General features: G+C 51.5%; 1 protein-coding gene across 4 annotated transcripts; it reads right to left on the bottom strand.

The window, feature by feature from the left end:
- Nucleotides 1-2,535: 2,535 nt before the first annotated feature.
- On the bottom strand, nucleotides 2,536-24,338 carry Sema4a (semaphorin 4A). 4 transcript variants are annotated; one of them, XM_048454675.3, is made up of 16 exons: nucleotides 21,344-21,648; nucleotides 20,500-20,667; nucleotides 18,870-19,030; nucleotides 17,937-17,999; nucleotides 17,666-17,764; nucleotides 17,359-17,464; nucleotides 16,577-16,693; nucleotides 16,161-16,285; nucleotides 15,884-16,044; nucleotides 13,857-14,007; nucleotides 6,974-7,154; nucleotides 4,853-4,971; nucleotides 4,596-4,753; nucleotides 4,232-4,332; nucleotides 3,487-3,756; nucleotides 2,536-2,973 (listed from the first exon to the last, which is right to left on the bottom strand). In XM_048454675.3, exons 2-16 carry the CDS (start codon nucleotides 20,636-20,638, stop codon nucleotides 2,948-2,950), a joined length of 1,977 nt encoding a protein of 658 aa, XP_048310632.3. In that variant the 5' UTR covers nucleotides 20,639-20,667; nucleotides 21,344-21,648; the 3' UTR covers nucleotides 2,536-2,947. The 4 variants fall into 4 exon arrangements, with proteins under 4 accessions (XP_048310632.3, XP_085534252.2, XP_048310622.3 ...); XM_085678126.2 differs by lacking the exon at nucleotides 21,344-21,648 and adding an exon at nucleotides 24,266-24,338 and having other exon boundaries at nucleotides 2,536-3,756; XM_048454665.3 differs by having other exon boundaries at nucleotides 2,536-3,756; nucleotides 21,344-21,654.
- Between the last annotated feature and the right edge of the window lie 3,278 nt (nucleotides 24,339-27,616).

The raw sequence follows: 27,616 nt of genomic DNA, 5'->3' as shown, positions 1-27,616 counted from the left end.
CAACATGTGAGCTGACAGCTGAAAAAGGTACCAAGCCATATGTCTAACGTAGATAAGGATAATGGGGTGATATATGTTATAAGAGCTAATAAGTAGCCAGAGCTAATGGGTCAATCAGTTTATAATCTTATGGAGTCTTCTATATGATTTTCTCTTTGGGGCATGCCGGTTGTGGGATACTGGGCGGGACAGAGACCCCAACAAGCTGGCCCTCATGCTACAGGAAGGGAAGCCTCATCTCATGTCCTCCCCAGGTTCCGCAGAGAGAGGTCCCTGTTCTAGAGTCTTGAGAGCAGCAGGACTGGCTGGAAAAGGGCCAGGGTGGGAAAGGCAGGGCCTTCGGCTGAGTGTCAGGGAGAAAAGGGGTAAGAGAGAGGTTGAATTGCTCCAATATAAACAAACAGCTGGCGTACACCTTTACTCCCAGTTCAGGGGAAGCAGAGGCAGGCAGATCTCTGTGAGTTCCAGGCCTTCCTATTCTACATAGTAAGTTCCAGGACAACCAGGGTTACATAAAGAGGCCCTGCCCCCCAGAACAAAACAACCAGGAGCCGGAGAGATGGCTCTGTGTTAAGATCACTTGCTGCTCTGCCTGAGGACCACAGTTCAGTTCCAGCGCCTACATCAGGTAGGTTACAACTACCTACAACTACAATTCCAGAGTATCCGACACCTTGTTCTGGCCTCCTAAGGCACCCATGCATTTACACAGACACATACAAATAAATCTAAAACCAAAACAAAACCATAGTGGGCAGGATCAGAGTCTTTGAATAACTTCTCTTCACTGCAACACTGTTATTCACCATAACCAAAGGCAAAAGCAACCCAAATCTCTGCCTGGGGATAAATGGAGACAGAAAAGGAATTAGACACACACAATGGAATATTATTCCGTTTTTAAAAAGGAATCCTGGGGCTGCAGAGCTGGCTCGGTGGTTAAGAGCATTTGTTCATGTGAAGGACCCAGGTTCGATTCCCAGCACCCACATGGAGGCTTACCACTTCCTCAGGGACTAGGCATGCATGTGGCACTCAGACGTACATGCAGCCAAGACACTCACATGAGTAAAATCAATCTAAGGAAAATAAGAATCCCAAGTGGTCGAAGTGGCTCAGTAGATCAACTTGCTTGCTGCCTAACCTGGGAGTCTGACTTCCATCCCAAGAACATGCATGATGGAAGGAGGGAACTGGCTCCACACATGTGCCCTGGCACAATCATGCCCCACTCCCTGCCTCACATGTGAAATAAATAAAATTTAATTGAAAAAGAAAAAGAAAGCAGAAGTGGAGTGGTAAATGCCAGGGAGAGGACAAGGAGTGAAACGTTGTTGTTCATTTTTCTGGTTTCTTAGAAAAAAATTTATGCTCATGGTATTTTGCCTGCATGTGTGTCTGTGTGAAGGTGTCAGAAGGAATTGGAGTCACAGACAGGTATGAGGTGCTGGGAATTGAACCCCAGTTCTCTGGAAGAGCAGTCTTAACTGTTGAACAGTCTCTCCAGCCCCCACAATTAAAAACAACAAATTCTTACATTACATTTATTATTTATGAGTATGTTCATATAGGTCCACAGCACGCAGAGAGCCCAGATTTCAGTCCACCGTGTGGGTCCCAGGGATTGAACTCAGGTCAAACAGGCTTGGTGGCCAGTGCCTTGGTCACTGAGACATCTCACTGGCTCTAAAAGCTTGTTAAAAACTCTATAGTAGAAGATTGTGAGGAAGGGGCAGCTGTGGCGGTGGCTGAGCAGAGGTCAAGGCTGCTCTGCTGTTAAGGCAGAACGGTCGATCTCAGGTGACGGAATGGTGTAGGGAGGGCTGCATCACAGGGGTTAAAGAGAACTTGGGAAGGGGACAAAGGGAGACTATGGTGGACCCTCTTTACTGTTCAATGGTCATAGGAGAGGGAAACCAAGAGTAGATGAGGAGGTAGAGTTATGGGGACAGTTAATGACTTTTTGGTTTTGGTGTTTTTAGAGTCTTGCAGCTCAAGTTGGCCTCAGTTTTACTATGTAGCCAAGACTGGTTTTCAGCTGCTGCGTTTCTTGCCTCTGACTCCTGAGTGCTGAGATCACAGGTAGTTTTTCACTGCATGTGTGCACACCTGTAGTCAAGAGGAGGGAGCCAGGTAGGTGAGGTGGGGGCCTGCTGGGAGCTTCCACTAGAGGACAGAGGGTAGGCAGCCTCAGCTGCAGGCCGGAGTGTGATTTCCCGGCAGTGTGGAGGTGTGGGTAGAGCGAGCCTTGTCAGCAGTGCAGAGGCATTGGGCCAGGTTGGGGGTGGGGCAGAGTGAACCAGAGTCATGATGAGTGATGAAATGAGCGTAGGAGTCCCGAGGGACAGCAGATGTGGCAGCCAGTGTCTAGCAGGCACAGTTGAGGCTGGTCCACACAGTCTTAGCCCTGCCTGGGGCAGGCTGGGGCTGGCAGGCGGGAGCTGCAGAGCCCACCCGAAAACCTCGCCCTCCACACAGACTACCCCGGTGGGAACTCGACCACAACAAAGACAGCAAGCACATCATAAGCCTTGCTTAAAGCTTGTATCTTTTTTTTAATAAAAAATAAATTGTCTGTGACGAGCAGTTTTCTGAATCCCAAAACAAAGGGACAAGGAAGGAGGAATTCAAGGGGTCAGCCACACTAGACAAGAGAACAAGGCTCAGATTACGCCCGCCATTCCAGTCAGGGCAGAGACAGTAACAACCTGTTTAAACTGAAGCAAGAAGGTGCTCAGACTTCAGAAGAGACTTCCCAAGCAGTAGGGCATGATTGGTAAGGGAAGTACAAGGGGCCAGCTCCCAAAGAATCTTGGCGACCCCAGGAGAAGGAAGGCCTGGTGTTTCAAAGAAGCAGCTGCTTCCAGAGTGGCAGCTTCCAGGATGAAGTTTGCAGCTTGCTCAGATGCTCGGGAGTGTCACCATGGAATCCTGGACAGCTACAGCCTCAGGGTCTGTCTGGCTCTTCCCGTCCTGGCATGGGCACAGGTGTGCAGACAGTCCATGTGCTTACAGAAGAGAGTCCCCTAGGGGAGGCCCTACTGGGTGCTGCAGGTGACACGCAATAGCAGGAAAGCCTTCACCCTAGTCAGGGTGGCACTGTGCCATACTCAGGCACCAGACCAGGGGCTCTCCCTGCTCAGCTCCCATCTATGCCCTCAGTTTAAGCCACTTCAGTGCCTAGATGGTTGTTGTCAGCATCGACATCACTGGCAGAGGTCCTATAGTCCTTGGAGGGCTGGAGATGCTGTTCCCTGCTCAATGGGGCCTTTTCCCTGGGGGGTAGTGTCCCACAGCCCTGAACTTTGCCCCGAGCCCGTAGCGCTCCCAGTGGGGAAGCCAGGAGGAGGGTGAGTACTCCTAAGAGCACTATGGCCAGGAGGACGGTGACGATGAGAAAGTGGGGCCAGTAGGACCGCTGGGCAGCCATGGACGCTCCACCACCAACCCTGGTCAGTGGGACTTTCACGCGTTCCCGGGGAATACCTGCTAGTTCAGGATCCAGGGCCAGGGGCTGGTCTTGGCTGTCTACCCAGTAGGAGACTACAGGGTATGAGTAGCCATTCTCAGTGGCCACACACTGGTAGAGGCCCCCAACACCATCCTGAGGCAGCAGCAAGAGGGAGCCATTGTAGATGGTAGAAGAGGCTTCTGGGATCGTGGCTCTGCCATGACTCCAGTAGTAAGATGCCAGGGCTGACAGGTGAGGGCAGGGGAGCTCCAGGATGGAGTTGGGAACTGCCAGGACTTCTTTAACTGGAGGGCAGCAAAGAATGGCACATTCAGGGGGAGGGAGGGAGAGATAGTCTTATTTGCATCTGGCCCCATGCTGTAGCCCAGGCTGGCCTTGAACTCTTGGCAATCCTGATGTCTAGGATTACTGGTATGAGCCACCATACCCGGCTGTCTTCTGATTCCATTTCAACTCCCAAACTCAAGGCTCATCCCTTCTCTATTTCCAAGCTAGACTCCAAACTAGACCCTCCTTTCCTCCCCCTAGTCTTTCTCCCAGCTAACGTCTAACCAGGTCCAACCCTTAGTTTCTGAAATCACCCAAGATCTGGTGTGTGCATGGCCCAGCGTGGTGTGGGTGGCTATAGGCCTCCAGTATTCCTAATTCCAATGCAGACACCAAACCCACAACCACTCGACCTGGATCCTAGTAGGGCTCCAGCTCAGAATTCCTCCCAGCCACAGTCCATCCTTGGCACCTCCCCCAGCCCACACTCACTAAGTTGAGGGGGGTTCTGACGCCTGGGGCTCCTGGCCATGGGGCCTCGAGAACACGCCCACTCCGGGTTGCCTTGTTCCATGTCCTGTTTCCAGGCGCTCCTAAGAAGGAAGGCGAGCAAACAGAAGTGGGAGCAGAAGGGGGAGGGAGGATAAAGGGAAGAAGGGCTAGGACCACCAGGTGAAGGAAGCAAGAACACCTTGAAAGCCGCCCTGCAAAGGCCACCTTCCAGAACTGGATGCAGTGGTGTGGAACTTGGGAGTGAATGCGTTGGTGCCCCTTGACGGGAAGGAATAGTGGCAGAAACTGTGTAAAGAAAGCCACAGTGGATAGTGGTCAGCCCCCATCCAGGACCAACACTCACGGGGCAGAGCCAGACAGAAGGCTGCAGATCCCTGACTCAGGGTCCCAGGCACAGTGAGGGTCTCTGGCAAGGACACAGTCCACACAGCTCTCATAGACTCTGCAATTGGCCCGAGGAACTTTCCAGACGCCTCCTGGGAAGCCTGCGAACACTGCACCCTGGAAGAGAATGGAGGGGGTCAGGAGCCCCAGGACCTGGCCCAGGCTCCCCAGCTCATCCCCACAGAAAGACCATATTCTGTTCGGGTCTGTTCTCACTTGGGAGGGGGCCAGAAGCAGGTTTCGAACGGGCTCCAGTTCCGGACTCAGCTGGATCTCCTCCACAAGATAAGCGCTGCTGTTCTCAGGTACCACAGCCTTGTGCAGTGATCCTGTAGCTGGGAGGACAAAGAGAACGTGGAGGCTTCCCTCACGGCCTCACACACTTGCCCAGCAAGCTTTCTTTCTGTGTGTGTGTGTGAATGTGTGTGTGAGTGTGTGCATGTGTGTGTTGCGTGTGTGTGTGTGAGTGTGTGCGTGTGTGATAGGTATGTACTGGGGTAAGCAAAGGCTGAAATTCAGGGCCTCTTACATGTTGGCAAGTGCTCTCCCCTTGAACTGCATTCCCAGCCCTCTTTTTACTTTTTGAGACAGAGTTTTACTCTGTAGTAAGAGTAATCTTCCTGCTTCAGCCTCTCAAGTAACTATGGTAACAGGCTCACAACACCAAGCCCTGCTTCTGACAACTCTTTTAATGGTTGCAGCTTCCCAGCACCCAGAAATCCGAAGCAGGAGAATTATGAGTTCCAGGCCAGCTTGGACTATAGAATGAGGCCTTGTCTCAAACACAAACAAAAACAACAACAACAAAAAAACAAAAACAAAAAAAAAACACATAACAACATCCAAAAGGACCAGGCATGGTGGTCCATTCTTTTAATTCCAGCACTTGAAAGGCAGAGACAGAAAGATCTTTATAAAGTTCTTGGCCAGCCTGGTCTACATAGTGAGTGTCAGGCCAGTCAAGGGTTATATGGTGAGACCCTGTCTCAAAATGAAATAAAATATCAGGTGGTGCACACCTTTAGTCAGGAGACAGAGGCAGGCGGATCTCTGTGAGTTCGAGACCAGTATGGTCTACAAGAGCTAGTTCCAGGATAGCCAGAACTGTTATACAGAAAAAATCTGTTTCAAAAAACTGAAAGAAAGGAGAGAGAGAGAGACAGAGACAGAGATAGAGACAGAGATAGAGATGCACCAAGTTGTTACCTCCCCTGAGTATCAGAATGAGACCAGTCACTAAGAAGGCAGACTCCCCTGATGGGACCCCCTTTACTCTGCTCTACCTGATTTTCTAACCTTGTAGCTAAAGTTCCATGCAGTGTTCCTATTCATAACAGTTATGGTCTGTCTCTACCCACTCCACAGCATGGGAAACCTTGTTTGTGTCTTTCCTGGGGTATGCTCAGCAAAGGTGTAGCAGAGACAGCCTGGAAGAGTGAGTGAAGCCAGTGGCTTTCTCCCTGTAAAGCACTGTGTCCTCAACGTCTAAGCAATCTAGCCACACCCCTAACCGACAGTCCCTGTCTTTCCAGAACCAATGTTAGATCCAGCCCTCTCTCCTGAGCCCACCCTCGTTCTTAGCTCCTGACCCTGGTTCTCCTGTCTCCTAGAAGACACAGAAGCTTTCAGACACCAGCTGCCTTATCTCCCAGCCCAGCCACCTGCCAAGTGTCTCTTCTCTTTCCATCTTTGGGTCACCCTCTCCAATGGCTTCTTTTAATCTTTTCTGTCTATTCAAAAACGACAGGGCTGAAAACCCACCCCAGCTGGTAGAGTGCTTGCCTGCAGCACATAAAGCCCTGAATTAGATCTGCATACCACATAAAAGCAGACTTGAGGCATGGAGGATATACCTGTAATCCCAGCACTTGGGAGGTAGAGGCAGGTGGATCAGTTCAAGGTCAGCTTTAGCTATGTACACAGTTAAGTTTGAGACCAGCAAGGGCAACGTACTCTCAAAAACAACCAAACAAAAGTAAGGGCCTGGCTCCTTCCTTCTTCAGAGCACCCTTGATGGCCCTTTCAGTTCTTGCTCCCCACTCTACCTGCTCACCCCTCCCACCCCTGCTATGGCTTCTCCCAGAAGACAGGCAACTCTCCTAAGACCAGAGGAGGTGCAGTGTGTATTTCCCAGCAGCCTGAAAGTTCAGAAAGGCTAGAGACCGGATGGCCCAGCTACTCCACTGTGTCTCCAGAGTCCAGCGGGGGTTCACACCCCAAACACTTGTTAAATGAATGAACTGAAGACGCGGATGAACTCAAAGGCTTCCCTGCCTCAGCCTGGGTACAGCCCCTGCTCTGCTCATCCCAGGTAATATTCTGGAACCCTATACTCACATGTGCCCAGGTACATGACCACATGGCTGCGTCCATCAAGACCCTGAGCTTGTTCCACAGCAAGCTGTGTGTACTCCACACCAGACTTCACCAGCAGGGGCCTTGCTACCACATGCTCATCCATCAGGAAATGGTCCTTCATGAAGGTCAAAGCTTTGTCCGAGGACGGGCCTGTGGAGCACTAGAGGAGGAAGGAAGCAGATCGTGTCAATTGGCAGGCTCCCTTCAGCGCAAACATGGCTGCACCCCCCGCCCCCGCCCCTCTCTCCTTCGCCCTTTCCTCGGGACACTCAGTTCCAGGTGAGGTTAAAACTCAGGCCCAGTACCCGCAGGCTCCCTGCCGGGCTGAAATGCACTAATAACATAGGCAGGGCGGGCAGGCCCTGAGCACCGTGTTAGCTGTTCCCACTGCCCTGCTCTTCAGTGCCTGCATCAATACCGGCATGGAGCAGGGCAAAGGCTCCTCAGACAAACACGCCGTGTTGTGGTCCCAGGCATGGCACCCAGCACAAGTGCTGAGTCAGTGACAGAGAAGAGTGGTGTGGCAGTTTTGTATGAATTTGCTTCGTGACTTGGGGGAGTTCCTCCTCCACTCTGAACCCCCCCTTTTCACTCATGCTTGAGGGTGGTGGACCGGCTGTTCCTGGAGGCCCTGTCAACTGGAGAGCATATTTGCTCAAGATAATTTTCCTTCCGATCCAAAAATATCATCCTGAAGCCACTGTCACCTAAAAGCCGTGGAGTGCAGTTACTACGGGGTGCAGCAGCAGAAGTGACTTCACCACTTTGAGCCACAAACTCTTCACCTGTCAAGTGACGTGACCACATCTAAACAACATCTCTATCCTGCTTTTAAGCCGGCAAAGGATACATGTACCTATTCTTTCCTCCTGCTATGGAGATATTTTTAAAAATATTTTTAAATATTGCATTTTATTCCTTTTTCTTTATGTGTATATGTGTGGACGTGCACACACGAGTGCCAGGGCCTGTGGAGGCCAGAGGTTTCAGATGCCCTCGGGCCATCTGACATGGCTGGTGGGAACCAAATTCAGGTCCTCTGCAAAAATTGTAAGCGCACTTTTGTTGTTGTTGTTGTTGGGTTTTTTGTTTTGTTTTGTTTTGTTTTTCGAGACAGGGTTTCTCTGTAGCTTTGGAGCCTGTCCTGGAACTAGCTCTTGTTGACCAGGCTGGCCTCGAACTCACAGAGATCTGCCTGCCTCTGCCTCCCGAGTGCTGGGATTAAAGGTGTGCCCCACCAGTAAGCACTCTTCACCACTGAGCCACGTCTCCAGACTCTCACACTTTCTAAAATTCCAGACAGGATGTGGCTGCATAGCCCAGGCTGACGTTGAACTCTCAATCTGCCTCGGTCTCCTGAGTGCTGGGATTACAGGCGTAAGCCATTGCATTTTATGTATGTAAGTGCACACAGCCAAGGAACACCAGATTCGTGGGTAAAACTACAACAGAGACAGAAACTAAACCACACAGGGAAATAACACAAATCCAAGACAAAACCAGGTATGGTCTCTCTCTCTTTCTCTCTCTCTCTCTCTCTCTCTCTCACACACACACACACACACACACACACACACACACACACACACACACACGCACACTCCAGTCTGGCAAAGAAGGTTTGCTGTGAGTTCAAGACCAGCTAGGCTACAAAGTAAGGCGCTCTCTCTCTACACACACACACACAAGCCAGGTGTGCTAATACATGCCTTTAATCCCAGAATGGAAAAGATAGAGATTGTGACTTTGAGGCCAGCCTGGTTTACGCAAGTTCCAGGCCAGCCAGGGCAACATAACAGAGACCTGGGGTCCAAACTTCCCTGTCACCCCACACTATTTTTATTTACATTTAACTTTATGTATAAGGATGTTTTTTCTATATGTTCATCTGTGTACTTTGTGCATGCCTAGAAAGGCCAGAAGAGGGTGTTGGAACCTCTAGAACTGGAGTTACAGAAGGTTGTAAGCCACCATGTGAGTACTGGTCATCAGACCCATGGCCTTTGGAAGAGCAGCCCCAAAGCCACTGCTTTGTACCACTGAGACATCTTTCCAGGCCCCATTTTTTTAACTAGAGAGAGAAAGAGGTGTAGATAGGGAAGAGGGAGAGGAAAAGCAGAAATACCTAAGAAAACAAAAACAATTCAAAGAGAAGAAAATGTCACAGAAAATCTCATTCCTAGGTAGAGAGGGAGGATGTTATCTCATTCCTGAAATGAGAGGAGTCCTTACCTCAGGTGAGAACAGGCAGGTGCCTCATAGCGCAATGGAGGGGTGGGTAGCAACACTCACCTGCAAATCCAAGCTGACTCTGACCAAGTCTAGCCTGGTGACTCAAGCCGGAAAACCCAGCACTCAGGAAGTGAAGCGAGAGGGTCAGGAGGTCAAGGTCATCCTTAGCTGGAGTGAACGTCCAAGAACAGCTTGAGCTACCTGAGACCCAGTCTCAACACACACACACACACACACACACACACACACACACACACCTAGATAAACTACATCACAGAAACATCACTAGGATATAGACTGGACAACTCTATAAGACAGACAAGTTAACAGCAAGACAAGGGAGCGGGGCAGGAGAGATGTCAGGAGAGAGGAGGCTTGTGCTGCATTCAGCTCCAGGGGATCTGACACCCTCTTCTGATCTCTGTGGGTGCCTGCACAAATGTGGCATACACAGAAACATACACACAGACATACACATAAACAAAAATAAATAACCTAGCTATAAAAATAAATCTTAAAAAAAATAAAGTATAAATGATAAGAGACTTTAAAAAACAATCTAGGGGCTGGAGAGATGGCTCAGCACTTTAGAGCACTGACTGCTCTTCCAAAGGACCTGAGTTCAATTCCCAGCAACCACATGGTGGCTCATAACCACCTGTAATGAGATCTGTTACCAACTTCTGGCCTGCAGGGACATGTGCAGACAGAAAATCGTATACATGATAAATAAATAGGGCAGTGGTAGCGCACACCTTTAATCCCAACACTTTGGAAGCAGATGCAGGCGGATCTCTGTGAGTTCAAGACCACCCTGGTTTACAGTGTGAGTTCCAAGACAGCCAGGGCAACACAGAGAACTCTTGTCTCGAAAAATCAAGCTGGGGAGGGGAATCTATCACAATTTGTAGATCTTATTTGGATCTTGAGTCAAGTAAACAAACCACATTTTTAAATTTTGAGGGCTGGGTAGCCAGATAGGGCTTTAATTTCAACACTCTAGAGGCAGAGGCAAGCAGATCTCAGAGTTCAAACAAGCCTGGTTTACAGAGTTCCAAGACAGCCAGGGATAGACAGAGAAACCCTGTCTGGAAAAAAAAAGGGGGGGGGGAGAGGCTGGGGAGATGGCTTAATCAATAAATATGCAAGCATAAGAATCTGAGTTTGGGTCCCCAGCACCCCTTAAAAGCCAGGTGCAGCGTGTGCCTGTAATTCCAGTGCTGGCTAGGGCTTGATGGCCAGCCAATCCAGCCAATCAATGATCTCCAGGTTCAGTGAGAGATCAGTCTCAAAAACAAAACAAAACAAAAAAGAAACCAAGATGGAAGGCTGGACATAGTAGTCCTAGCGTATGGAAAGCAAAAGCGGACAGATCTCTGTGAGTTCGAGACCAACCTGGTCTACAAAGTAAGTTCCAGGACAGCTAGGGTTGTTACACAGAGAAACCTTGTCTTGAAAAGCCAAAAAGAAAGAAAGAAAGAGAGAGAGAGAGAGAGAGAGAGAGAGAGAGAGAGAAAGAAAGGAAGAGGAGAAAAGAAAGACGGTGGAACAGTTGAGGAAGAAGCAGAACATCAACCTCTGGCCATTATCATGCATGCACACACACACACTTGCATGCACACACACATGCATGCACACACACATGTGTGCATACAGACACACACCAAAACCCCTTTATGTCATCTGTGAATGACTAGACTATGAGAAGTCTAACAGTGTGAGTGGTGGTGCATGTCTGTCACCCTACTCTTGAAACACAGGGGAAAGAGAATTGCAGTTTTGAAGCCAGGCTGAGTTGCATAGCAAAATCTATTTCAAAAAATTAAATTAAAATAAGGGAGCTGAAGAGATGGCTCAGTGTAAAGAGTACTTAACTGCTCTTGCAGAGGACCTGAGCTCAGTCCCCAGCACCCACATAGTGGCTCACAGCATCTGTAACTCCGGGTCCAGGGGATCCAGTGCCCATGTCTGGACTCATCGGGCAGCCTCTGAAACCGTAAGCAAGCCCCCCAATTAAACATTTTCTTTCTTAAGCTTCCTTGGCATGGTGTTTCCTCACAGCAATAGAACAGTGACTGAGATGAGGAACACAAGAATATTTCTTAGAACTGAAGAAAATAAATAAAAGTTCCTGGCTAAAGTGGTCCACTGGGTGACCATGAGAGCGCCAGGGACCGGCAGGTGGCTCAGCAGGTGAAGGTGCTGCCCAGCCTGAGGATGACCTGTGCTCTCTCCCTAATGGAAGGAGGGAAGTGAGGGCTGTAAACTGACCTCTGACCTCTCACACAGAACAAGCAAACAATCAAACAAATACATAACTTAAGCATTATGAGAGTTCAGTGACACAAAACAAGTTCCATCCAAAGGGTTAGGTGCCCACACAGCTTAGGAAGTTACAGGTAACAGAGTGAACCTTGCCTGTTGGTGGTGGCGCACACCTTTAATCCCAGCACTCGGGAGGCAGAGGCCAGCCTGGTCTACAGAGCGAGTTCTAGGACAGCCAGGGCTACACAGAGAAACCCTGTCTCGAAAAACAAACAAACCTGAAGCAGTGAGTCTTTCAAAGTTTGCAGGAAATAGTTCCAGTTCCAAAGTTACATATTCCTAGCCGAACCGCTAACCACAGAGTGGAATAAATGTGGTTTTCAGCATCTAACATCTCCAAAATTTCAGCTGCCTCTGTCTTTATTTCTCAGAGTCTGTAGAGTATGACTTCTACTAAAACGAGGTAGTTAGAGGTGAGGTAGAGGGTAGGGACAGCTCTGTTAGTAGAATGTCTGCCTAACGTGCAGGGAGCCTTAGGTCACAGACACCGGTCCTGATGGTGCCTGTTTACACGCCCAGTGCTCAAGATAGAGGCAGGAGATCAGAAATTCACGGTTATCTTCAACCACACAGAGCTCAAAGCCAGCCTGAGCTACAAAAAGTCTATCTCAAAAGAAAGAAGAGGGAATAAAGCCATGGTGGCCCACACCTTTAATCCCAACACTCGGGAGGCATAGGCAGGGGATCTCTAGGAGTTTGAGACCAGCTGGTCTACAAAGCGAGTTCCAGGACAGCTTAAGCTGTTACATTGTTACACCACAGAGAAATCCTGTCTCAAAAAACAAACGAGAGTGCCGGTGAGGGGGAGGGGGAGGCGGGGGAAGAAACAAGAAAGGAAGATGCAGCCCTGGTAAGCATGCAAGAAACAGAAAATTGGTCACTGGAGAGTGATTGAGGGACTCTCCAGGAAGAGGAGGAAGTCAGCAGTCTCAGCTGCAGCCAACAGGCTTTTGTAGAGAGTGGAATTATTTAAAGAGCCAACAGCCTGACTTGAGGTCAGGAAGAGGTTGAAATGAATCTAAGAGCTTAGAAAAAGCCAGCAAAAAAAGATTAGGATAACTACTAACCCCAGGAAAATAAAAAAGTATATGAAGAGGAAAAGGAATTGTGGCTTACTACCTGGCTCAGCTGTGGATATATTAATATATATTATTAATCTTGCCAAAATTACTATGATGGGAGCTGGTGAGAGGGCTCAGGAGGTAAAGCTGACAATGGCAGAAGGAAATAAACCTCCTAAAATTGCCTCCTAAAACATACACCATGGCACATGTGCACCCACACACACGCATTCACAGACAACAAATAAATAATTAATTTTAAAAGCTACAGAGAAACCCTGTCTAGAAAAAAATAATTAAAAAAAATTACTAGGGGTGGTGAGTGTGAGTGTGGCTCAGTGTTAGAGCACCTGCTGGGCGTGAGCGAGGCCCTGGGTTTGATTCTCAGAACTGAAAAGAAAAAACCATATCTTCCAATGCTCACACAGAGGTTCAGACCAGGACATTGGGAAGGAGGGGACTGAAAAGCTGATTTGCAGAGTTTGCTAACTTCCAAGATGCACACGGCCTTTAAAATGATTTCAAGCTGCCAAGGTTGTGACACTGAGCAGGAAGGAAGCTTGGAGGGGGGCACTCCCTAACCCTGGCCCTTGGTGTTGAGGTGGGGGGTGAGTCTGAGGCCAGCCTTGGATGGGAGTGGAGGTTCAGCACCAGTCCGGCAGATTTCCTTGATTTTGTGTTTATTTACCCATTCTGCCCTCTTTGGGATAGAATCCTGCTATGCAGCCTGAGTTTGCCTTGAGTTAGCAGTGATCGCCCTGCCTCTGCTTCCACTGGAGTGCAGAGACTACAGGCATACACCAGGCACTCAGCCTGTTTGACTCTTGAATATGCACACACAGAATTCAGAGCTTAAAAAAGTTACAGGAAAATATTCTGTGAAAAACTGGACATGGTGGCGCGTGCCTGAAATCCAGGCTTTTGGGAGGTGGAGGCGGGTAATCAGGAGTTCGAGGCCAGCCTGGGTTGTGTGAGACCCAATCTGAAAACAACAAAATGTGGGTGGAGCTGCCTAGGACCGTGCTTAGCACCCAGCCCCTGCGCTCTTAATTCCTTGGCGATAGATATAGCCAGGCATCTGGTGTTCACTTAGCACTGGAAAGAGGTGGCCCTGGTGACCGTTCTGGACGTAGGGCAACATCGGATATCTGCGGCACATGGGCTGGTGTGTGGGCATTTACTATGCCAAGGTGGTGCTTTTACATGTATTCTGGGAGGCTCTGGGACAGGCATGCAGTACTCACGCTGCCTGGCCTCGGGTTGGCCTCCGGGCCCCTGTAAGTGGTCCATCGGGAAGTTTCCTTGTTCAGCTCCTTGAACTTTCCTTTAAAGACACGCTCGATGTCGGTGAGAGAGAAGGCACAGACGGCCGAGCTCCTGGTCCCACCAACCTGCCTGAAGATAGCCAGAGCCGAGAGAGCACTCAGTACGAGTTCTTCCACTTTACAATCACTGCCCCTCCAGCCCTGGTAGGGCTCAGTGGAATCCCAGCAGGCCTGGAGGGTAGGAGACAGGCCAAGCGCTGGAGGGTTCTTTTCCCTTGCTGATGATAAGTCCCATAGGGTTCCCTGGCTCTGAATTAAGGCCTGGCTAGAAGCCCATCACAGGATTTGAAATATGACTGTTCCTAATGAGGATTAATTGAGGCATAGGCCCTGGGGTGGCCCCTGCCTGTCTTGCCCAGGCTGTGTCCACAGGAAGAGTGGTAGAACCGGCTTCAGGTTGGAGTCACATGTAGCCTTCTTTAAGGTCCCTAGATTCTTGGTCCTCAGAGAATGAGCCACAGCTTTGCTAGTTCTTTGGGAACTGAACTGTTGCTGAACCAACAGGCCTCTCACTCTGTAACACACTGGACTCTCAGCCCTGCCCTTCACTTCACCAGACCCTGCACACCAGAAACCTTTGCTTCCTGGCACATTGTTGACAGGTGCCTAAATATGGTGATGGCAGACCACGGCTGTGGTTTGGTAAGTCAGTTAACCTTTCTTGGTCTGTGAGCAAGGCCTTCCTGTTTCTTTCAGCCATAGCAGCCTCCCTTTTGGCCCTGGCCACTAAGAAGTTGGAGAAAAATTTGTGGCAAGTATGGCCATAGAATTTGTGGCACACAGATCCTCTCCCTACCTGCGGGTGATTTCCTTTTATTTCCACTTCCTTACCTAATTGATGGGAGTTTTGTTTGTTCGTTTGTTTTTGAGACATTCTCCAGTAGTCAAGGCTGTCCTCACTATGCACCTGAGAACGACCTTGAATGTCTGACCCTCTTGAGAGCCTTTCCTTACCCCACATCTCGGGTCCCACTACCTCTGCCTTATGTAGGTCTGGGGATCAGGGCTTTGTTGGGGATTATTATTTTAAGGTATGTTACTATTGTTTATGCTGCATTTGTTTAACTCTGTGAAGTTGTGATTCTTTGCCCCTCTAAAACACCTGAGGATCTAATAAAGAGCTGAATGGCCAATAGCAAGGAAGGAGCAAGGTTAGGCGGGGCTGGCAGGCAGAGAGGAAAAATGAGAGAACTGAAGAGCAGGAGGAGCTACGAGAGAACAAGGAAAGACGTCAGGGGCCAGCCCCCCAGCCAGTCACAGAGTAAGAGCGAAAGTAAGATCTACAGAAGTAAGAAAAGGAAAAAGCCCAGAGGCAAAGGGTAGACAGGATAGTGTAAAGTTAAGGAAAGCGAGCAAGAAACAAGTCAAGCCAAGGCTGGGCCTAAGAATAAGCCTCCATGTGTGATTCATTTGGGATCTGGGTGTTGGGCCCCCCCCAAAAAGCCAAAAGAGTAAACTATCAATCAACAGGTCTTTGTACACGCTAGGCAAGTCCCCCCACCAGCAGAGCTGCACCCACAGTCCTTGCTTATTTCAGAGACATTAGTCCTTGAGCTCCCGAACCTCCTCTCTCACCACCCAGTCTAGCTTTTTCATCGATGTTTTGTTGCAGACAAGCTCTCTCCGTGTAGACCAGACTGACCTCCAATACCCTTCCCCTCTTGCCTCTACCTTCCAAGTGCTGAGATTACAGGCCTGCACCACCACGCTGGGCATATTGCTGATTTTTAGTGTCTGCCTTCTGTAAACTTTGGAAGTAGGCAAAGTAAAGCTAGTCTCTGTACTTTGTTTCTCCTGATGCATAAAAGGCAGCAGGATCTCTGCAGCCAAACACCTTTGGAAGGCTCAAACGCTTTCCTATGTAAAGTGCAGTGTATAAAGTAGCTTTCTCCAGGTCCCGCCTCCCTGGGATCCTGGAGCCCCCTTTTCCCTGACCCGCTGCTCACCACTGGGAGGTAAAGACTGCATAGATGCGGGAATCGGCAGGCAGCAGAACCGCGTGGCGGATGATGTTGAATGGCAGCTGGCCTGGCTGGGTGCAGAGCAGCTGGGCCTTCAGGAAGGTGGTCCACTTCTTCTGCAGCAACTTTTCACCTCCCACGTCATTCTAGGGGAGCCAGGGGAGTCACGGGGATGGCCTTTTCACGCGTGGACCTGCACCTGCCTCTCCCCGCTCCCATTGGCTCCCTGGCAGTCAGCCCTCCACCAGACCAAGGGGCAGACCTTGCAGACTCGAGCCACCCTGGATGTGTACAGCTCCTCAAAGAAGTCAAACTCGCTGGCTGTCTCCTTGAAGAAGAAATAGACGACCTGGGTAGATGGAATGGCTGCCACGAAGGAGGCATCCGCTGTGGGGGCAGGACAGATGGGCTTAGGAGACAGAACATCAGGATGCTCCCATTCCACTGCTGAGACGTGTATGTACTCTTTCTTTTAGAGATGGCATCTCACTATAGCTTTGGCTGGCCGCCCTTCAGGGTCCACCTGCTGCTGCCTCTGCCTCCCAAATGTTGGAATTAAAGTCGTGCATCACCCCAGTCAGCTGCATGTACTTCTTTGATTCATTTTTCCAAAGAGAGCTGGGTGACTTAAAGCAAACCACAGACCCAAGCTCACACTGACTGGAGTCAGGGCCTTACGGTGCAGCCAGCGGAGGAAGATGTCAGTCTTGAGAACAGGCTGGGAGCCCAGTGTCCGCATTAGGATGGGCTCACTGCCCAGGAAGTTGTTCATGGTGCCAGAGTAGAGCATCCCATCTAGAACCAGGGAGAGCAAGAAGAAGCAAGTATGTGGGAGGCTGCCTGCCCTCCTCAGACATGCCTTCCTCCTATCCTGTACCCTCTTGCAGAACCCCGAAGCCGAGCTCATACTGTCTCCACACACACAGCAGGCCACCCTTACATCACTCTAGCCACAACTGCCTGTGGAGCCTTTTTTTCTGGTCCTTCCGAATATGACTGTCTTGTGCTCCCACACCCTGGGTCCCTGCATATCTTTTAAGTCTGCTAAAAGACAATGGCCATGTCCTGTAGAAAGTCAGGGTGGGAAGTCTGAGATGCTTTGTGTCCATGCAGAGACACATGACTTCCTTGTATCCCCTCAGTACCTGGCTCAATGTGGAGAGCATCAGGAGAGGCCTTCGCCCGAGTACAGTGGACAAACAAGCGGCTGAATCCCAGGGCTCCCCTGGTGACTTATGGACGACCAGGCCTGCTGTCTTCCCACACGGGTTTCCTTGCACCCATCTGGGGACAGTTTCAGGAGGAGCTAATGGCTGGGTTTTCTGGCTCTCCCTCTGATTTTGCCCTCGGAAGCTCCTGGTTCCCTCCGTCATTTTCTTTGGACAACTGTCGTGCCTTGCTTTTCTCAGAGTGGCCAGAAAAGACAAGTTTTAGTCTGGTCTGGGAGGCCTGGTACTTACCGACCAAGACAGCCGTGTGCTTGTGAACCGGGTCGAAGGGGCTTTGACCCTTCCCGTCCATGACCTTGTCCTTTAAGATGGGCAACAGGTAGGAATCTTGGAGTTCCTAGAGGGGGGAAGAGGCTGGGAGCCCAGAATGCCAGGGTCGCACATCTCATAGATGAGGTGTACAAGGCACAGAGAGGGACATTGGTCTGGGGTCAGGAATCTTACGAGGGTCCTCAGGGACCAGAGATTCCCAAAGCTATAGGCCGGGGTGGGTGTGAGAAGAGGGAGCCTGTGAGCAAGCGGGCGTCAGAGAACTCACAATGAAGGCACAAGCAGGGCTGAAGGCAAAGGTCCCACAGGCGTAGAGGTGGGTGGTGTTGAAAGAGACCAGTACACGGATGAAGTTGAAACACTCTGTCTAGGGGGAAGCAGAGAAACCAAGTTGCCTAGCATCTCACCTCAAACTCCCTCCCGGGGTCTAAGAGGCTGTTCCCCCATGGGGTCACCCGCATGGGCAGAGGTTGCCCATGATGGCCTCAGGTCCAGGCTTCTGTAACCAGAGGCCCAGCCTGGGCACACACTACACTCACCTCATTGCTCTTCTTCTTAAAGGCACAGTCATCCTTTTTTCTCTCACTAGCTGGCCAGGGTATCTAAAGTGAAGAGTTAGGAGGAGCAGATGAAAGGAAATGAGGTCTTGGTGTCTTGGTTTCTCTATAAGTCACCATCCCCTCTCCACCTCTGGTGTAAAAACACCAGTAAGGTAGGTAGTGGTGTTCTGGTACACAGTCACAACGTCAATTTGATTGGAACTATAGCTTCCATACTATTAGGACATGGCTCTGTGGCAGAACCGGACAGATCAGAGTTCAAATCTAGACTCTGCAACCAACCAACTATGCACTCTGGCTCAGGTCACGGGCTGCCAGTGGTTGCAGTTAGATGGCATGCGTAAGTGCCTGGCATACACACAGCAGTGGTTATAACCCACACGTTTCCTGGGGCAAACTGTTGGCTCCTGAGCCACCCATTAGATAGCCACATAGAGGTACAGATATCAAACTCAGGGCCTTCCGCACTCCAGGCAAGGTACTCTGCGGCAGAACTACGTTCCTAGTCCAGGACTCTGCAATGTTAACCCGTACCCCATATGCGCAGATGGCCAAGAGACCACACACCAGGAAGAGTCCATGCCATAGGCCTTCCTCCCCGCCCTCTCTCCCTCGTCTTGCTGTCGTTAGGAGATGACAGCCCGAGAATCAAGGATTCTCTAGTAGGCAGGTGCACATCAGATTGTTTGAGTCACTGATTTGAGTCAATGTTTTTCTCTTTTGCCAGTGATTTCCGTATCAGCCATTTCAGCAGCTAATGTTACTCAGTCGGTATTCAGGGCCTCGATAAACAGTGAGACCGCAGGGGCATTTCCATCCTGTCCCTGCTGAGTCAGGGAGGGGCAGGTGGCTCTTCACATGAAGCAGAGCTGTCCTTACTCCCAGTCAGACCCTAGTCTCCAGCCTCCTCACCATGTTCCTCAGCTGGGGGATTCCTGGGCTCTGGATATTCAGGGCCAGGATGGCCTCTCGAGCTCCCACATAGAGAGTGTTGCCATCAGCGCTCAGGAGCAGCGTGTCAAAGTCTCGGAGGCCTTTTTGGTGGAAGAAGCTGAGGGCTCTGTGCCCATCTCCTGTTGGGGGGTAGTGATAAGGAGAGAATGAGGAGAAACTGAGCAGCAACCAACTCCTGAGAGAAGGTGGGGGAGGGGCGGCAGGCCTCAGTAGCCCCCTTTCCCCTGAGCCTCCGGCAGCAGACATCTGTGCTTTGTGTGTTGAGTCCCCAGAAGAGAAGAGTGCCAAGGCTGTGGTCGTGACAGCCTGGGGCTGGGGGCAGTGGGGAAGCCTGCTCAAGACACAGACAGGAAATGAAGTGGAGTTAGACAATGCATTCTCAGGCCTGGCGGGGCTGCAGTGAGGCGAGCTAGGAGAACAGCTGACAGGTAGACACATTAAAGGGTTCTCAGTCACAAGCAGCAGAGGTGACTATTGTCTGCTTCAAGGCGTGTCATAGTCACGGACCCCTGCCACCTCCACTTCCCCTGTTCCCTGCTCCTGCTCTGTCAGGGGAATCCCACTGTGATCAGAAAGGCCTCATCCTCTCCCTCTCGAGCCCAGCAGTGTGGGCATGCCTCAATGCCACTGGGACAGGCTAAGTATGTTGGTCACTAGGGCCCGTTCACTGCCTAGTGTGGTAGCGTGTGTGCACTTCCACGTGTGTGAGTGTGTGAGTTCTCGCTGAACTGGCACATCAGCCAGGAGGAGTGAGCACTTTAGCCCCCCCTCATTTGCACATTTGGTTAGATGCACACAGCCTGTTTCTTACCATGTTGGTATCAAGGAATCTTAGGACCAGGAGGACTCAGAAGACCAAGTGGGAAAGGTACTCATGAACTGCCCTGCCCTGAACCCTGTGCCCTCCTCATCCTGAGGCCTCACCTGCTTCCCTTGAAGCCCAGTCTTGCTTGTGTCTGCCCTCCCATCCACCTAGGGATGCCCCTCTTTCCACCACCGACACTTCATCTCCTTTGCCATTCTGCCTCAGAAGACTGCTAAGCTGAGAACAAAACTGCCTAATTTCTACACGGATGGTGTATGAAGTGTGTGTGTGTGTGTGTGTGTGTGTGTGTGTGTAACACTTCCCTTGGGGTATTTCCTAGAATAAGAGGGTTCAGCAGCCCCACAACCCCAGCAGGAAGCCACTGAGAAGGTGAGCTGGCGCCTTCTCCTGGTGCCCATCCTATGGACACAGCCTGGCCTTGTGTGATCTCTGTAGTTGACTTGGAATGACTAGTTCCATAGACAATCTAGCAAGGGCTTTAGCTTTGAAAGCAGTCAGGAATTTAAGGTGTCTTGCTTGGTGACAGGAACCCTTGAGGAGAGGAAGAAAAATCACTGGCTTAGCAGAAGCAGGGTAACAGCAGCCATGTCTTCCCTTTCAGATCAGTTTGTGCCTCAAGTGATCTTCCTTCTCCCAGGCCTCCACTGCTCCCTGGCATCTCTGTTTCTCCGTTCCGTTGCCCTCCCTCTGACAGCCCCTTCCCCTTTCTCGACCCCTGCATCTTTATTACACTAGCATACCTCCCAGTTACCAGGCACTTACCTGCATGGTATTTGACTCTGGGCGTGGGCCCCTGCCCACCAGTCCCAGTAGCAGGTGGCAGTGACAGCAGCAGGAGCAGTTGGAAGAAAAAACCACCCAGGAGACTCCAGGGGTCCTGGCCCGGGGATGGCAGGGCCATGGCCAGACAGAGACTGTCACCAGATGGCTCTGGGGAAACAGGCACTTTCTGGGTGAGCCGTGCTTACCACACCCTTCCTGAGGGCCAATAGGAGAGCCCCAGGGGGTAGAAGTTCCTCTCTGGAAGGGCCTTCAGAGTCTCGCTTCCATTCCACTCACAGCCTCAATGCTGCCTCCCCCTCCCCTCTAGATAGGGGTCCTGGAGTGGCCCATGCTGTGCCTCTGGTCTCCTCCTATAAAAACCTCACCCGACACCCAGGAGTACCTTTCTGCTCTTGCCCTTTAGCATCTCCTGCCCCCATAGTCCAGAGCCCTGATCATTCCTGGCCCTGGATAAAGGGCATAAAGTTCCTGTAATGAAAAGGGTAGATCCCCAGGCTGGCCTGTCACTCAGCTGTGGCTACACATTTTGCCTGCTACTCATCCCAACCCAGGCAGGCAGCCTACTCTTTCCCTAGCCCCCAGGGGCTCTACTTTTGCTTAATTGGGCCTATCTAGTCTTCTTCTTCGGGGGCAGGGGCATGCCAGATTATCTGCCAACTTGGCCATCTGCATTTCCTGGGAGTAGCCTGGGCAGGAGTCCCTGGCAGGCTCCCAAACTCTACAGCCCCCTTGTCTCTGTGCCTCTGTTGTCTGGCTCCCTGGAGCTCCACATCACCCTCCCCCATAACCACCGAAAGCAAGCTGCCCACCTCATCCCACATACCCTTGAGCCAGTCACACTGAGAAGTCCCAAGTTCAAACCCTGAAGCATCCAAGGCAAAGGAGGGGGTTCAGGCAAATAAAGAAGGCTCAGCCTGGCTGGAATGGGAGCGCGGCACTCCAGGCACCCATCCTGCGAGAGCCGCTGTGGGTCCCAGGCCAGGGAAACCTGAATTTCTACCTCGAGTTGTGACAGATCCTGGCTTGGGCGGAAGTTGGTGAATGGTGGATCAGGGCGGGGAGATTGGAGGAGGAGGAGGAGGCTCACAGGCTCTGTAGGAGACACACCTCCTCCCTCAGCTTAGTCTATCCAGAAATTAAAGAGTTTCTCCTAGGCCATTTCAGTGATGCCCCTGTCTCTCTATCACTTTCGCTAGATCTAGCCAGCCTAAGCTGCGGTCTCCTCTTGCTCAACACAGCTCAGTGTGACACTGTCTTTCATATTCCTCTTTTTCACTGACCCTGGAGTGGGGTTCCCCTGCTGCCACCTACTGAGAAATAGTTGTAGGAGCCTAACCTTCAAACCTCTCACATCCTTGAAAGATAAAACATTTAAAGCCAGGCATGGTGGCGCCCACCTTTAATCCCAGCACTCAGGAAGCAGAGACAGGTGGATCCCTGTGAGTTCCAGGACAGCCAGGGCTACACAGAGAAACCCTGCCTCAGAACAAATAAACAGCAGCAACAGCAACAACAAACCCATCTTAGGTCTGTCTCTGTGACTTTGCTGAGGACGCCCACCGGCAGACCAATCTCCCCACACTTAGGGCAGCATCAGGCCAATGGGAACTTCGAGAATTTCCCATTTGAGCTCATGCTTCATAGGATACACTTTGGCGATGAGGCGCCCAACTGGAATGGTGGCTGTTTCTTCCTCCCCAGAGGCTTCAGAGTAGGACCTCGTAACGCAGGGTTAATGAGGCACCAAGGGTTCCGAGGCCAATAAAGAGTGGTTGGGCTCCTACCCACTCACCCCGGTCAGCTGACTTCAGGTTGATGGGCACAGTGACCCAGGCTGCTCTGTCTCCACTAAGTATTCCATCTCCATCCTAAACACATTTCTCACTGCCAGGATGGTCCTCCCTGAAGGACAACCTCTACCCTTCCAGTTACAGCTCAGGGTAGCAGCATCCATTGGTAGAGAGAGCCTCTCCTTCTGCTCCCATCCTCGGCCGTGGCTCAGGAGCTGGGCTCACACAGACCGCTTGTGAGGACTAGTTCTGTCAAAACTTACTAAGACTCCCCCAAACCCTGACGCTGATTGCCAATCTCTCTGCCCTCCTGACATCATCTTCTGAGTCTCCTTGACCTCCAGCTCAGGCTTGGGAAGCCATCACCCCAGGGCCTCTCTTTGGGGACAGATTGGCCTATCTGGGTCACAGGGAGGAGCCGTAATGGGGGAGCCAGAGAAGCGGCTCTGGTGCTTGTCCTATCTCTGCTCCCCACAGGAGCCAGTGCCCTCCTGCTCCCACTGGACAGGGTGAGGCGTTGCCAGTGGGGCTGCAGGCCTCCCAGCTTTCACAGGTCGGGGACGCTGTCGGGGCTGGCTCCTACCGCCTGGGTTAACTTAGCTCGGAACTGATCAATGGATGGAGTAACCAAGCATCAGGGTGGGAGGATCAGGGACTCTCAGATCCTCCAGTCACTCTGAGATGAGTCCTGACTCAGATGGAACAGAAACCTCCTCTAAGAGAGGCCATCTGATCTCAGCCCAGGTACTTCCTGTCCCGCCGTGCCACCCACTCTCTCTCCACAGTGCCTTTCAGGTCAAGCTCAGAGCAGAGGCAGGTGGGAGAAAGGCACAGGGCCCCAGCAGCACACCCTCACCCTTGAACCTCACAGTTTCAGTCACATAGGACCCCGTCCTCAGGGGAGACTGCGCTTAGTAAGTTTAGAGGCTTCCTTTGCTGCTGCCGTCTTGAAAGTCCTCAATGTTTTCTTTTAAAGAGGACTACATTTTCATTCATGCTGGGCCCCACAAATTATGTATTAGGTTCTGCTCCCAGGAAGCTCTGAGCTGGGAAGCCACACACCCTCCCTTGCTACACAAATGAGGAAACCAAGGCCAGTGACCGGAAGCATCTGAGCCAGGGCTGGCGTCAGGCAGCAGGCGGTCTAGAGACGGAAACACCATCTTCATTGCCCCATTCCTGTTCCCCCAACTCAATTCTCCATAAGGCCTGGAGCTCAGTCTGGGGAATCCCCAGGAGCATTCAGCCCCCAGAAATAACAGCATTAAACTTAAGCTCCCCCATCAAATTCCAGTCCCCTCAAGTCCTCCCCACAACCCCTAGACCGTAAAGGAGAGTAGCTCCCTCCCGTGGGACTTGATCAACAATGGACGCAGGAATGAGGAGGGAGGGATTCTGGAAGGTTGATTCCTAACCCTACCCCTGCCTTGCTCTGAGGGAAACCACCAGGTTCACCAGTGACTGACAGGTCCAGTTTTCCCAGCCTCCTTTTCTTCCTAGCCTTAGGGGCCGCCCTTAGGAGAGCAGGGTCTTGGGGAATATCCTTTTCCTGTTCCCCTTTCTACCCATGGCCCTGACCTTCTCTCATGATTATAGCCAGTCAAATCAACTTACATAGATTGAGTGCCCCCCCCGTGTGTGTGTGTGTGTGTGTGTGTGTGTGCTTGCGCGCGTGTGAAGGCACTAAGGATGTCCCCAGTCCATGTCCCCATCACCACCCCCACCTCTTCCTGTCCCTGCAGGTCTCCAGCATTCTTACTGCCCACCCCTCTCCATCTGCCTGACCCCTTAGCCAGTGCCTCTTGGGTTCCCTCTCCCAGTCTGGCTAGTGCTGGAAGCTGCATTGAGCATTACACACAATGGTCTGACTTCTCTGTTTTCCCTCCTCAGGGCAGAGACAGCGCCAGACAATGGCCCGCCCCTCTGTTCTGTCTGTCGGCTCTCCCGCTTCTTACCTGGAGCTGGGGATGCCTTTGAGCTTCCCTCCCCGTGGAATGCCAGGCGGCTTGGCTTTCCGGTCTCCCAGTGCCTCCTTCCCGCCACCCTCCCGCCACCCTCCCACCCCCATCCCCAACCCCATCCCACCTCACTGGTCCTTAGTCACCATGGCGACCGCATCTCTAAGTGGGAGGGACTAGAATCTCCCCATATTCTTCCTCCTCCTCTCCTGTCCCGCTGTGCCCCACTCCTGTGGCTCCTGGATTCTCATATGTGTAGGCAGGACTCCAGATGTGGCCAGGGGGGCATCCTCTAACCCCCAGGGTCCTTACTCAGTTCCTTTGTCCACCCTCAGCCGGCACCAGTGTGCAGGTATTGGCCTTAGGAGACCACTGAGGCAATCCCCTTCATGGCCAGTTTCTCGTCATCTCCAGCTTTCTGAAGTACTGTGAATGCATAAGGAAGATGCACCTGGATGCTAGCCAGTCACCGACAACTGGAGTTTACCAATGAAGATGTATACAAAGACATGTATGGATGCAGGGGGTCTCCACCAAGATGCTCAAGAAACCATCTTCATTGATACCCTGATCTCTGAGGGAGGGGCTACTCTTCTCAGGTCCAGGTACTGCACTCCCTTCCTGAGTCACCTTACAGCCTTACAAAGGAAACGGTGTCTCCAGAAGTCATCAGCTAACACCCCCTGAGACCCAAGGTCTGTGTTGTAAGAGGTGGATAGGAGGCAGACCAAAAAGAATTTCCCAAAAGTCTAATGGTAAATGGGAACAGAAGATTAGACACAGCACTCCTCTTGACTCTTTCTCATTTGGAAAACAGCAAAAACAAGCAGAGAAGCTTTGGAAGATGCCCTGCTCCCAAGTAACCCTGTCATTAGAACGTCTGTCTCCGCAGAACCTCAACTTCTTCAACAAAGGGAGGAACTAGGAAAGACCCTGCAGGTTGGCTTTCTAGGAGCTCATGACTGCCCACTGGGCACCATGGACCTAAGAAGCAGGGTCTTTGGGTGCCAGCCTGGTCGTCTATAACTTGCTATGTGATCCCATTGGCCCTTGCCCTCTCGTGCTCGCATAAATAAAAGGGCTCTTCAGGCCACCTGCGAGCAGCCTGGCCCTTCCGCAAACTTCACAGTATTTTTAGGAAAAAGGAAGTGAGTGCCCTGGAGGGGCCAGGCAGGGCAGGAGGCTTTACAAGCCCGGGCTGGTTCCCTTGTGGGTCTAGGTTGAGATGGGTAAACATTTCCTTTCAGGGTGGGACTGCCAAGGAGGAGATGCTTTGTGCTGAAGGTAGAAGTGGACTCAGCAGGGTCAGTCACATTTTTCCTGTTTCTAACCCACTGTCACCGTCCCTGCCATACTACGTGGAGCCTGGTACTCGCCCCAGGCACTTGAGGAAATGGAGTCAGGGCGGTAAGCAGAGGTTGAGGCACAGAAGGACCCATCCCAATCGAGGTCCTTGACTCTGCTGCCACCACCTTCACTCTGAGGGAGGTGAGCCCAGTCTCTGTGGCAGGATTGGAAGGGACTGCCTCCCATAGCGGTCCAAGGAAAAGGGTGCCTACAGGTCTCCTCGGCGCCTTACCCTGGAGCTCAGCTTCCAGAGAATAAGGCTTTTAGTTCCTGTGTGGCCTTGGTTGGAGAGGGAACCAAAGGACTGGTCTGACACCTAGCTCTCTTGTTGACAACTCTCGGGAGGAAAGGGAAAAGCCATTGCCTCTGCTGCTGTGAATGCAATTTCCTCTGATTCCTTAGCCTTGGTTTTCCTACCTGTGGGAAGATGGAGTGGCCGGTATTGTTGATTGTGGGAAGGACAGCGAGTGGCTGGTGGACTTTAGCAAATGAGAAGTCCCTGGGGAAAAGAGGTGGGGAGGGAGGGAAAGAGTCCCAGGCAAACTGTGGCTCCTGGGGGTGCCCTGCCCCTCAAGAGGTAGGAGAGACAGACTTCACCCCACCACGGCACCCTGAAGCTGGCACACAGACGCTCCATGCTATGGCATTCCACCCCCACTCCCAGGGATCATGGTCCCCTCCCAAGGACCCAGCAATACAGACCCTAACCCAGGCGACCGAGACTTCCAGCAGAGTCTGTACCCGGCAGGGGGCGGAGCAAGGGCACAGCATGGTAGGGGAGAGGGCCTGCCAGCCCCCTCCAGTGCCCCAGTTCCCAGGCAGCTCTTAAAGAGACCAGGAAGAATTAGCCACAGGCAGCTTAAGGAGTGAATGTAGAGGAAAGGAGACAGCAGGGACTGGGGAGCAGTGTGAGAATCTGACATCACCCCACCTTCCCTGAAAGCCCCCAAACTTCTCTACTGGTGCTGTTCCTCACTCCATGAGGACTGCCATGCTGGCCACCCAGTTCTGGCCACTGCCTCCCACATCCAGGCCCTTGTTCCCCTTGGGCTCCTGCCGACTTCTTCCCCTCCCCCATATTTATACCACCTCAGTCTCTAGTGAGAGATGCCAGCTGTCTCTGACTGGAACAAGATATGGAGAGCAAGCCCAAGAAGTTGAAAGACCTGGGACCCAGCATCAATCTGGAGCTGGCATAGGCATTTATCTGTCCCTCAGGCAGAGAGGAGAGACCCTGGGAACCCCGCTTTCTACTTCTGATGACCATCAATGTTGTGACAAGTGAGGAAAAATGAAATGCGGTGTAGAGGTACAAGCCTGTCATCCCAGCTCTCGGGACGTAGAAGCAGAGAGACTAGAAGTTCAAGGCAAGTATATATAGTGGCACACACCCCTATTTCCAGCAGACATAGGTGGATCTTTGTGAGTTCGAGGCTAGCATGTTCTAGATAGTGAGTCCAAGCCAGCCAAAGTGCCTGGTGAGACGCTGTCTCTTGACAAATAAACAAAGAAAACACAACAAACAAAAAGGATGCTCCAGGCCAGACTGAGCTACAGAAGACCTCATCTCTAAAAGAAAAGAAAGCTGAGGAGGCTGTTCAGTTGGGAAAGCGATTGCCAAGCAAGCATGACTGCCTAGCACCATATGTCAGATGTGGCAACGCGCTCCTGATCCCAGCTCTGGGGAGGAGGAGGCAGAAAGATCTCTGGGTCTTGCTGGCCAGTCAATCTTGCCCAGTTGCTGAGCTCTGGGTTCACCTGTCTAGAAAACTAAGACGGAGAATGAGACTGGAGAGAAACGGCTCTGCAATTAAGAGCACCGGCTGTTCTTCCAGAGGACACAGGCTTGATTCCTGGCACTCACATGGCAGTTGACAACAGTCATAGGGGAATCTGATGCCCTCTCCTGGCTGCCACAGGTACTGCATGCACATTGTGCACAGACATATGGGAGAGGCAGCCCATATCTGTCCTCTGCTCGGGTGGTTAATTCTGGAGCAG

Source organism: Myodes glareolus, chromosome 17 (genome assembly GCF_982192425.1).
Source record: "Myodes glareolus chromosome 17, mMyoGla1.1, whole genome shotgun sequence".
Taxonomy (NCBI): domain Eukaryota; kingdom Metazoa; phylum Chordata; class Mammalia; order Rodentia; family Cricetidae; genus Myodes; species Myodes glareolus.
The sequence above is the reverse complement of the archived record's forward strand: the minus strand, read 5'-3'. Positions and strand labels throughout refer to the sequence as shown.

Coding starts and splice junctions, on each gene's coding strand:
- Sema4a (XM_085678126.2), bottom strand. CDS start 20,638: ATGGCCCTGCCATCCCCGGGCCAGGACCCCTGGAGTCTCCTGGGTGGT. Junction 18,000..18,869: donor TCCCCCAGCTGAGGAACATG/GTGAGGAGGCTG, acceptor TCTTCACTTTAG/ATACCCTGGCCAGCTAGTGA. Junction 16,694..17,358: donor GCACACGGCTGTCTTGGTCG/GTAAGTACCAGG, acceptor CCCTGGTTCTAG/ATGGGATGCTCTACTCTGGC.